The sequence below is a fragment of the Chroicocephalus ridibundus genome, chromosome 9 (assembly GCF_963924245.1).
Source record: "Chroicocephalus ridibundus chromosome 9, bChrRid1.1, whole genome shotgun sequence".
NCBI classification, from domain to species: domain Eukaryota; kingdom Metazoa; phylum Chordata; class Aves; order Charadriiformes; family Laridae; genus Chroicocephalus; species Chroicocephalus ridibundus.
Window position 1 is genome coordinate 33,824,660 of NC_086292.1, and position 12,216 is coordinate 33,836,875.

Genomic DNA, 12,216 nt, shown 5'->3' on the forward strand with positions numbered 1-12,216 from the left:
GGTGCTGGTCGACAGGTGGCTGAATATGAGCCAGCAGTGTGCCCAGCTGGCCAAGAAAGCCAACAGCCTCTTGGCCGGTATCAGGAACAGTGTGGCCAGCAGGACTAGGGCAGAGATCATCCCCCTGTGATCGGCACTGGTGAGGCCCCACTTTGAATGCTGTATTCAGTTTTGGGACATTGAGGTGCTGCAGAGCGTCCAAAGAACAATGGAGCTGGTGAGGGGTCTGGAGCACAAGTCTCATGAGCAGCGGCTGAGGGAGCTGGGGGTGTTGATCCTGGAGGAGGCTGAGGGGAGACCTTCTCGCTCTCTACAGCTCCCTGAAAGGAGGGTGTAGCAGTGGGGGTTGGTCTCTTCTCGCACGTAACAAGCGATAGGACAAGAGGAAACGGCCTCAAGTAGTGCCAGGGGAGGTTTAGGATGGATATTAGGGAAAATTTCTTCACTGAAAGGGTTGTCAAGCACTGGAACAGGCTGCCCAGGGGAGTGGTGGAATCACCATCCCTGGAAGTATTTAAAAGACATGTAGAAGTGCGGTGCTTAGGGACATGGTTTAGTGGTAGTTTTGGTAGTTTCTTTTCAAAGAAACCATAATAGGTTTCTTTGAATTTAGGTTAACAGTTGAACTCAATGATCCTAAAAGTCTTGTCCAATCTAAACGATTCTATGATTCTGTGATTTGGGAGATATGTATAAATAAGCAGAGAAAAACAAGACTAATTAGAGAAGCAAGAAGCTAATAAAGTCAGAAAGGGAAAGATTCTAGCATGCTTCCAGTTGCACAGTGTCTACCACGTTTACCTGTCCAGTTGTTGCCCTGTGGTCAAAAATGTTTTTGAACCTTTAATGAAATCGCACCCGTGTGTTGAGGACTTTATAGTTAGAAAACAAAAAGTAACAGAAGTGGTGAAGTTGATAAAAGGCTACAGCGATACCTGGGTCTGGCTTCAAGGTTCCCTTTTTTTTTTTATTCTGTATTTGCACATTTCATATGGTCTTCATGAACTTCAGCTTTTGTGTTCCAGTGTTCCAAATCCTGTGAAGGAGGATTTCGGGTTCGAGAGGTACGATGTCTATCGGATGACATGACAGCCAGTACGCAGTGTGATCCACAGCTTAAGCCTGAAGAAAAAGAACCATGTAACACGCAAGATTGTATCCCTGAAATAGGTAAGGAAGTGGAAGCTTCTGTTTTAACTATGGAACTCCATCTAGTGGAGAACATATTTAATAATCTTGTAGAGGTTTTAGAGTATATTTTCTTTATCAAGCTCAGGGTTTTATTTTTACACAAAGCACAGCTCTTCTCTATGGTGTAAAAGTAGGTTTTCATTTCTGATTAAAAACATTTTTCTTGTAACATGTAAGAAACTGGCTTACTTTTAAAGTTGCAGAGTATGTGAGAAATCTGCTTCTGTGAAAATGGAACATATAGGGTGTTTTTATGCAGCCTCCTTGCATTCTTAAAGGCTTCTTTTGGCAGTCTTTAATACAAAAAAGGGTCACGTACAATATACTGTGTTTGGCAACAGGTTCTATAAGAACCCATAACATTAAACTAAGATATTAGGGGCAATTAAGCAATTTTCTTTTATGCATAGTAAATACATGCATACACATAATTTGGCATTGGAATTAGTCTTTCGTCTCATACAGATTTGATTTTAATAGTAATGAGAATGACTAGGGAAAAGAAAATGCAGGTATTTAGAAACAGTTTTACATTCTACGACAATTTTCAGTTGAGAATTATTCTTCAACATAATTTAAGATAACTATATAAAAAAGTGTATTATTATTTAATTGTTTAAATATTATTTTTAAAATATTTTATTTGTGTTGTTATTTCTTCATTCAAAACAGGTGTGTACAGAATTGCTCATTTTTAGATCTGCTGTTAGTGTTTTATCATTCAGTCTTTTTTTTAACACCTCAGTTTCAGTGATCACATGCATGATCATATGAAAATCTTAGTTGTCACTTAAAAAGTATTTCTAACGCTGTTGGTTGTAAAGAAAAACTTCAAAATGTGAACAGACCACATCTTAATAGCATAGGAAAATGGGGACAGTTAAAAACAGCAACTTGTCTTTTTTTACCTAGTTGTTTTAAACCATCTTTAATATTTGTAAGGTTGGTTTACTATTTTCCAGTAATTAGATTTGTCAGTACTTGAAATTAGCATTCGCAGGTTCTGGTGCCACAAGAGATTAGTACCTGTGAATCTAAAAATGAAGTGGACAGGTACCTAAATGAAGAATACTAGACACTTTCCTATCATTTTTATTCAAGACAAATTTTGTGTTTAAAAAAAACAGCAACAAAACCCCTCCGAAGCCCCGCATCCTTATAAATGGGAGATAGGTACATTTCTTCCACGGTTTCATGTAGCTTTATATTAAATGTAGAAAATCTTGATTAATCTAAGTTATTTACATAGGTAGCCTATTTTAACCTGACAATTAATGTTTAAATACAGGTCTAGGGGATTTTATATAGTAAAAAGACAGGGGGTTGGTTACTTGTTGCTCTATTTTCTTCAGTTTCTTCTCCCTTCCTTTTTCTCCCCAGATGAGAACTGCAAAGATAAGTACTACAATTGCAATGTGGTGGTTCAGGCCCGGCTCTGTGTCTACACCTATTACAAAACAGCCTGCTGTGCATCCTGTACCCGTGTGGCAAACAGACAACCAGGGTTTCTAGGACGCAGATAACAAATACTCTTCTACTCAAAGTGGCAATGTCAGTCTTCGGATGGAGCTTGAGCAGTGTTACTGTTTTGATTACAGCAGGTTTTAGCTTCTTAGAGATTTTTTTTTTTATATTGCTGAGTACATCAAGACTATGGTTAAATCTCACACCCTTTCAGTTACAGTTACTGTGCAGTTATGTTTTTTAAAATGTTTGTTGTAAAACCATGATCTTTTTAAAGCATTAATTTTTAATGATACTATTCTTTGCACCTGCTCATCAGATAATTATTTAAAGAACGTACCAGCTTTAGTATTGTGAAATTAATGAAAACAAAATCAATCACAGGCAATTACTGGAGATATCTGACCAGTATGGATGCAGCTGCTGCATTATTTTCTGAGTGCTTACTATTACTTGGTATTTTGGACTGCCTTAAATTAGACGATTAAATCAATGAAACATGCACATGAGGAAATAATGCTTCACAAAGAACCAGACCCTTGAAGACCCATTTATCATCAGTTTCTTAGCACTCTAACGTATATTTTTAATTACTTCAGTCCATTCATAATAAATGAGAGTCACTCATTTATTGAGAGAGAGAGCTAAGCTCTCTCAGTTGTAGTTTTAACTAACTTCCTCTCCTCAGGCAGCAAATATATATATACACTTGACTGCCAATAAGTGCCTTTATATTTAATTCATAAACTCTTGAATTTACACTTTTCTAATTTTGTATGGATTTTAAAATACATTGCCTACCAGAGTGCCACTAGTGCCTAGCCCTTTAAGTCAGCTGTCAGTGAGAGAGGTTTACCAGAAAGGTGAAGAGCCTTTGCTGGTGTAAAAAAAGTGATTGTTTCCATTGGCAGGGTCTCTTTCCTGTAGGGAATTATTTCATTGAACTGGTATCTTGCCTAATGCCTTGTCTCTGCACTATTGCTTAACAACTACCACACCAAAGTACTTTGTCACCAGTTTCTGAAACACTCACCAAAGGATGAAGGCCTCTGTGCTTTATAGTAGTCTGTTGCTCTTGCTATCAGGCAGCAGTATGAGTGTAGTAGATGAGTAGCTGTAAAAAGGAGATCTTAGCTATTGACATTCTTCAGGATTTGATCAGTTATTACAACATACTTGTCTTTTTTTAGTCAATGTTTCATCCCACAGATCTATTCATATCATCCTTTTCTACTACTCAAGAACGGCTCCAGACTTAAGAGCTGAATTTAAGTGGTGATTTTTCATTTCTGCAATTACTGTACTAAGCCTTGGGGCTCGCTAAACGCAAACAGAGTGTGCTGTGCAGTGCAGATGAAAGATTTTGCATTATCTGCACGTTCTCTAGCCTTTAGCTGAGAGGTCTTTCAAATGTGTAGATAAGGCTGAGGGAAAAAATAAACACCTCTTCTTATTTAGCTGTTTATTACAGCACATTGCTTGTAAATTAGTGGTACCCAACTATGCATCTACTTCTGAGGTGTCTGTTGTCTGAGCTGAAAAACAGGTTTAATAATCTATGTTAAGTCACTTCCAGCAATGTGATATAACAGTGATTCAGGCGTCATCCTACTGATGAAGAGCCCTGTTTGAGCCTCGTTGTGTATTCTTTTCTTCTTACTGCTTTGGTGGAGAGGGCATAGAAGAGGGAATGGGGCACTGGGAGGCAAAGGCTGCTGAGTGTGGTGCTAGTCACATCAGTTTGTGTGCCAGAAGCCACAGGAAGGTGGGACTAAAAGCTGCCCTGGATTGAGACAAACGTTAGATTTTTTGATTCGGTCTTGTGAAAAATATATTTTGGACATGATGAACTACTACTGTTTGGCTAAGTGAAATGGAGAAGTGCTTCCCCTAAAATTTGAAGTTACTCTTTGTGACTATGAACCAATAATGTCATTGGCTGTTTCTGTCCATCTTGATTTGGGCTTTTTCACTGTAATTAATTGATATAAAGCTGTTAGAAACAGAAATGCTAATTAGAAAATCTTCCATTTGAGTTCACGAATCTTTCACAGTCCTGTTTCCTTGCATTATAAAGATGTATCCATAAAGATAATTTACAGATTTGTGATCGTATTATATTCCTTGACCAAAGAATGATACGGAGAAAGTGCAGCATAAACAATTCTGGAATCCAATATTTGTAATAACAGATTTTCATCTGGATATCTCATTGCAGCAAATTTTGACGTACAGTATATAATTTTTGCTGTTGTCTCTTTTGTCCCAAGGAAGTGTATCCTGCCAGCTTGAGGGAAATAACTGATCCATAAAAAGGCTTTCTGAAAACCACAAGGTGAATGAAATGCAGAGGTAATCAGGTTTGCCATCAGTTAATAAAAAATAATCTGCTTGCACACACTTCTGGCTGTGAGACAGTCAGGGACTCAGCACATAGGCAGGCGATCCTGGTCTTTTATAAAATATGTTAATTTTGCTCTGGAATATGTCGCCATTGGGTTATATTACAAAGTTGATCATCTTGCAGGCACCATTAAGCTGCCACTAAAGTAAACGGAGTTCATGGGAGCTAAATATCAAAGGATATATACATACACATAGAAATGCAACCCTGTATTATGCTGCAGGTATGCAGTGAGTTATGGTTAAACAAATTATACTTTTTTTTTTAGTAAAGGGACAGTTTTCAGATGTACCACATAAAACAAAAAAAGATTTTTTCACCTACTTAAACCCATAATGATAAGGAAACTGCCAGAATGTTGCTGATCTTAATCATTTATCATCTCTTCTCATGTGTCAGCATAATCAAAATAGTTGTTCCTACAAAATGAAACCCTTCTTTGCAGCACTTTGATGTACTAATATTACTTACACAAAGTAAGTGCTACGCTAAGATTTCACAATCTATATTATAAAGTGCACTTTTGAAGTGGTGACTATAGCAAGTGTTTGTTTTAGTAGAGCAGTGCACCAATTTAGGATGATGCCTGCAGAGGGCCTGATTTTACTTTCACTGTAATCAGAGGTGGCCTTAATTAATGCAGTAGACTTAGAGCACGTGTAAAACCAATATAAGGAAGAAACGATGCAGGCTTCTGAGTTTGAATGCTTTAATTTCTTTTTCTCATATTTTAACATCAGTCAAAATCCTGCAGAATGGTGGGAAAAAATGCTTCCTTGCCTTAAATGTCTTCACCTTACACAATCCAGTAAGACCAGAGTAAGTGTAGGAATACTGCTGTAGATCGTTGATGGAAAGAGTCTAAGCACTCTAACTGCTTTTAGGGGTAAAATCAGCATACAGCTCTCATGTCTTGCAGACGGCCAAAATTGGCTGCATCCAGAGCAAGCTCTGTGTCTCAACTTTCCTTCTGGAACTGAGGGCTGTTGGTATGCAGTTGTTTATCAAGTTATCAGGGGTCCCTCAGGGTTTGCTAGCTCCTGCACAATTTCAGATCCAAGCATATGTTGTTGGTTAGATCCCACTTTTATGACAATATCGTGCAGTTCAGTTTGGTCCTTTTATACAGCAAAAGCCCAATGTGCTGCAGTGCATGTTAAGTTATTGACATGTTAATGTACAGACATATTTTAGGTTACTTGCTTATCGACTTGATAAAAGTGGTCAGTATAGCCCTGAGTTGAGTGAGTACATAAAATTCATAGAACAGAAGTCCAGATGGGGCAGCAGTAATTCCAGGACCTGGGTTCTTACTTTGCTATGTCCGAGTCCTAGAAGATGCCAGTGATCACCACCAAGGGAGGAAGGAGGCAGATGCCTGAAGCAGTTTATGGCTAGTAAGGGGGAGGTTATGCGTTCCTGAAGGAAATACTTTGCTTCTACTCTTTACAGTCTATACCACCATAAGTAGTGAAACATGCTTTCCAGGGCTTTGCTTTTCTTCGTCCTCATCCTGACATGTCTCCTTTTAATATCCACAAGTGTTCTCCTCGTCCTCTTATCTCACCTCCATCCCTTTGTCCTTTGGATGACAATACTCAATTTTGCCAGAATTACTGAAAATCCTGAACTGGCCGTTTGGTTGATAAGAATCTGTGTTAGAAATAAGCCCAGCTGTTGAGAGAGCTATATTCCTGACAGTCCAGTGATTATTTTTGTGTTTGTGTGTGTGTGTGTGTGTGTGTCTGTGTTGGCTAGTTTAAAATGCATGGTATTAAACTACCTACTGAATTAATTCCTGTGCAGCGAACCTGTGATTGCACAGCTATGGAAGTGTGTAGTGACCCTTCATTCTCACATGTAACATCTATTGCATAAAAAAAGAGAATTATCCTCTTCACACTCAAAAAGGAGAAACTGTGTCTACCTGGTTTTCTTGAGACTTAACACTTAGTGTCTCTGACTTCTTTAAGAGCTGTTCTGTGTACTGAGCAGATAATTTATGTGCATGTTTGTAATTGGAACACAAAACATGAAATTTTGAACACTGAAAGTAAACATCCATTATTCCTAAGCTTACAGAATGTTTGTGGGGTATACATTATCTGTAGTTTAGAAAATTGAGCAAAATAATTATTTCTATATCAGAAACGAAAAACCATCCACTAAGCATTTTCAATATATTTTAAAAGAAAATTGTCATCGTTATAGTATCTCAGCAGTGCGGGTGAAATTCAGACCTGGTGAAAGGGAGAAAATTCCATTTAAGAGAACTCACACCAGACCTGAACCTCAGCTCTTTGGTTCTCAGCTTTTAGCAACCAGAAGTTCTTAAGAATGTGAGTTTCCAATCTTCTATATCCCCATTTACTGTAACGGGTTACCAATAACTTACCACTATACCTGGAGAGGAGGGGAGCTTAACATTGAGAAATCATTGATCTTCCAGCGACAGTCTGTCATTGCTGCTTGCCCTGAACTGTTCTGTCCATGCTGTGTTTGGTTCTCCTGAGACCAGTGGCCTTTGCAGGGGTTGGGTACGTACGAGCTTGTGAAGTCCCATCGTAGTCACTCAGGATCTACATAGAGGATCAGGAAGGACTGGAGACAAAAGAAACCCTAACTTTTTTAATATGTATAAAATTGTCTACTTGACCCTCATAATTGATTTTGGCAGAAGGATATACTTTATTATAACTTATTTTGTTGTTATTTGTAAATACAAGATGTCTATGGGAAATATGTAATTCTGAGCTGTGTCTATGGTACAAGCCACTGCACCAAATATTTCAAATATTTAGAATAGGCAGATTTTTTATTAAAAGGGACCTAATATGTATTTATTTACATATACCATTAAAATTTTGTCCAGCTTTTTCATTATACTAACCCAGCTTTTTAGGGAATTTTATAGCACAGGTATTACATATATATTTTTGTATATATGTCATACTGTAAATCCATAATACAATTTTCTAAACTTTCTGATTAGCCAGTTCCTTGAGTGAATTAAAGGGGGAGAGTATAGGCAGATTGCTTTCTGACTCGTTCAGGAATCTGTATCCATGGCAATGCACCTGAACCAGAACTGTACAGCATCCTTTTCATATTGTATACATTTTCTCTTTGATGAAAAAATGTTAACTATTTTTGTTTATGACTAATTTATTTTTTATTATTGTGAAAAATAAAGTAATTCAAGATTAATTTCTGCGACATGATTTATTTCTCATTTGGTTTCCGGAGTTTCTTGAGGAATTAAGTACAATTCTTAACATGGGTATCGCACGCTAAGGGAAACCTTACTCAAATTTAGGAGCGGGCAGAATACAATCATGTTGCAAAAGGCTGTGAAACCTCTGTTATGGCCCTACAGAAGCGCTAGCAGCGCCCTGGCAGACTGCCCGAGGGTAACAGGGTGCCGGGGACGGGCGGACATTTCCCGGCGGTCTGCTGGGGCCCGTGTGTTGCCCACGCAGGCTTGTCCCCCGTGTACCCTCAGCGTTACTGTCACTTGGCAGGATGAGGCTCTGTCGCTGCCCCATGGAGACTGGGCGAAGGAGGCGATTTGGATTTTCAGGAAGATGGATGTAACCTGCTGGAGCAGCACCGCCTGCCAGGACTCAGTTGAGCCAGCATTCCAAGTTCCAGAATATGGAATTCTTTGTTTGTAATTGCATCTATTTTTCAGTTAAGTGCTCTACCAGTGACAAATGAGCAATGTAACACCAGAAGGATCGAAGCGTGGATGCAGCTGAAGCGCGCTCACACCATAAAGCGCTGTCTTACGCTGTCAGGCGAAGTATCCAGGCGCTGAGGGAACGTACGCTCTCCAGGTAGAGTTGCTGTTGGTAGCCCATGGCCACACTTTTTTCCCCCCACTCTGGCATAACCAGAGCAGCACTACAGACAGTTCATTCCAAATTCCAGTGTAAGAATTGTAATAAATTCCAAATTCCCTTGTAAGAATTGTAATAAATTCCCAGCAACTTATTTGACCTTTCACCTTTGCTGTCACAGGAAATTCTGCACAGTTCGAGGAGAGTGGAAGTCACCACTATTTGGAGTTTTGCACTTTATTCCAAAATTCACGGTTAGATGTGTACTGACAAGACCAAATACCCTCCACACAGTGTGCAGCGGGGGGGTGGGCGCGCGGTGCTGCGCACGCTGCCGCCGCCACGCGCCTCTGGCGCTCAAAGGGCGTCCCGGCGGCGCGCGCCCCCTCAGCGCTGAGGGGAGGCGGCGGCCCCGCGGCGGCGGCGGCTGCTACGCGCAGGCGGAGTCCCTCTCCCGCCGACGGTACGCGGGGTTGCGCGGAGCGTGGCAGTCTCGATGAAGTGGAACGTGGTTCCCCCCCCCCGCCGTGGTCCGGAGCGGAGCTGGATCTGTGCACCGACAGGGTGAGCGGCGGAGTGGCCTGCGGCCTCCTTCCCTGTGGGTTCGTGGGGAAACCAGCATGTTTCTGTCTCTCTGGGCTCTACAGGTGCCGAGACTTGTGTCTGTAGGTGTCTAGTAGATATTAGGTGGGTTTTTTTTTTAAATAGAACTGGAATTATTAAACCATAAAATTACACATTAATCATAGAATCACAGAATGGTTGCTCAAAGCCCCGTCCAACCTGGCCTTGAACACTTCACGGATGGGGCAGCCACAGCCTCCCTGGGCAGCCTGTTCCAGTGCCTCACTACCCTCACAGTAAGGAATTTCTGCCTAAATTTCTAATCTAAATCTCCCCTCTTTCAGTTTAAAACTGTTCCCCCTCATCCTATCACTCCATTCCCTGATCAAGAGTCCCTCCCCAGCTTTTCTGTAGGCTCCCTTCAGATACAAGAAGGGGCTATAATGTCTCCCCGGAGCCTTCCCTTCTCCAGGCTGAACAACCCCAACTCTCTCAGCCTGTTCTTATAGCAGAGATGCTCCAGCCCCTCTGATCATCTTTGCGGTCTCCTCTGGACCCACTCCAACAGGTCCATGTCCTTCTTATGGTGGGGACCCCAGAGCTGGATGCAGCACTGCAGGGGGGGTCTCCCCAGAGCGGAGCAGAGGGGCAGAATCACTTCCCTGGCGCTGCTGGGAATGCAGCCCAGGATGCTCATCACTGGTTGGCAATTGGACATTGAGCTGTTGACCACAACTCTTTGATTGTGGCCATCCAGTATAATAATAAATTTGTTGCTTTTCTCCCATGTGTTCTTTATGTTTAAAATAAAATCTAAATGTAAAATTAGGAGGCCTGTAGCAGATGCAGTACTCTTCTTTTTCTCATCTTTGTTGAGCAGTGAGGTGGTCATGATACATACAGTGATTTGTCAGAGCCTTCAAGCCTGGGTAGCATGAGAAGGATTTCATAATACCAGATGCTGCCTGTTTCAGGCCACAAACAGGGTGTGTTCATTACTTTCCATTATTTATGCAAAGAGTGGGCCTGTCTAAAGGTAAATACAAGAATTTGTAAAATCCAGTCTAACTTAATGTCAGAGCAGCACCTGCCTGAAAAATTATTTTTACTTGGTAACTGAACCAGCTTGCTCAGCACTGAATTTTGGCTAAGTCTGGAGAATAAAATGTAGTAATACTTTATAGTTTCATCCTAGAGATTGGTGAGTGATGAGCTCAGCTGTATAAATGCACAAGTATCCATTCAGACTTTTCTGATATATTTTGACTCAAAAATCTTAGGAATTGGAAGCCTGTAGCAGAAGTAAGCCTTTATGCTATTTTAACAATGAAGTAGTAAAGGAGAGAACAAGGGAAAACATACATGCAAAGTTTCTACTAACTTTTTTATAGTTATTAGTAGATAACCTTGAGAAAAGGTGTTTATTTGAAAGATTGCTTCCTAAAAAAGGAGAAATTCTATGCATAATTCATATTCTACCAGTTATGTGTCCATTTCTAATCATGTTCTTGCTGTAGCAATTTGACACATTGTTCCTTTAATTTAAAATGTTATTAGGGCATGAGCTACTGTTTTTCATTAAAACATCACTTTTTTTACACTAAACTAATAATTGAATTCTTCCCCCCCCAAAAAAATATATTTTTTTTTAGACACAGGGCATACTCTTCCTTAGCATACAAAAAAAAATCCTAAAAATGCCTGACTTGCCCTGTCTTTTCTTGATGTAAATAGGTAACTTATGCTGTTGTACCAGGTCAGTAAGTACAACCTGTGGGACTTGGATACAGAGCATAAAATACTTTTTATGTTATTAACATAAGTAAAGAATGAGGGCAACAGAGAATATGTGTGTGGAAAACATGCAGACAATAGATCAGCTTCTTAATTCTTGCTGATGTATACTTATATTAATACATATGCTATTTCCATGTTTTATCCAAGAACTTTTAAGGATAAGATTAGAAAGCCAAGTTGTGAATTGCAACTGTAATCTGAAATCGATAAAATCAAATAAAATAGAAAAAGGTTACATTATAAAATACTGCATTTGGTATGTAAAATTAAATGATTAAATGCAAATTGGAGAATAACTGCATTAGAGAAAAATCCCACAGAATGAATAATTAGAGGTAGCACTTCCAGCAGTGACTTTTTTTGATCAGCTTGAGTTCATGTGAGAGTAATGATTTTCTGTCACTAGCATTAACAAGATCTATGCTGAAATCCTGCGTCGCAGGGAAAGTATTATTGATGAATTGAAAGAAGTTTGGAAAAACCAAAATAAATAATCTGCCTCTGTCCACTATGAGCAATTTTTAAATGAATTAGGTTTGTTTATTCTGGGAGAGGAAGCCTGGGCATGGATTTAACAGTCCACAGTGTGAATTTTTAATTTTTTTAAAAATGTAATTATTTTTATCATTAGGAGGCTAGTGATCAATAAGAGAGTCTTGCAAGGATGGGGGGAAAAGCAGTTTAATTTTCAAGAAGGAAGGTTGCATTTACCATCTGTAAAGGATAGAATTATTTTCTGACTGGGGGGATATGGTAGAAGCTGGTGGTGGTGGCTGACACACCGGAAGGCTGTGCCGCCATACAGAGAGACCTGGACAGGCTGGAGAGTTGGGCAGAGAGGAACCTTATGAAATTCAACAAGGGCAGGTGTAGGGTGCTGCATCTGGGGAGGAGTAACCCCATGCACCAGCACAGGTTGGGGGCTGACCTGCTGGAGAGCAGCTCAGCTGAAAGAGA

At 39.9% G+C, this 12,216-nt stretch overlaps 1 protein-coding gene across 3 annotated transcripts in view; it reads left to right on the plus strand.

The window, feature by feature from the left end:
• THSD4 (thrombospondin type 1 domain containing 4) overlaps window positions 1-8,214 on the plus strand; it is a 302,859-nt gene extending 294,645 nt beyond the window's left edge. For all 3 annotated transcript variants that reach the window (XM_063346574.1, XM_063346575.1, XM_063346576.1), the window contains 2 exons: window positions 1,026-1,170; window positions 2,572-8,214. In XM_063346574.1, the coding sequence (XP_063202644.1) occupies window positions 1,026-1,170; window positions 2,572-2,714 (288 nt within the window). In that variant the 3' untranslated portion in view covers window positions 2,715-8,214. The remainder of the gene's footprint in view (window positions 1-1,025; window positions 1,171-2,571) is intronic.
• Window positions 8,215-12,216: the final 4,002 nt, after the last annotated feature.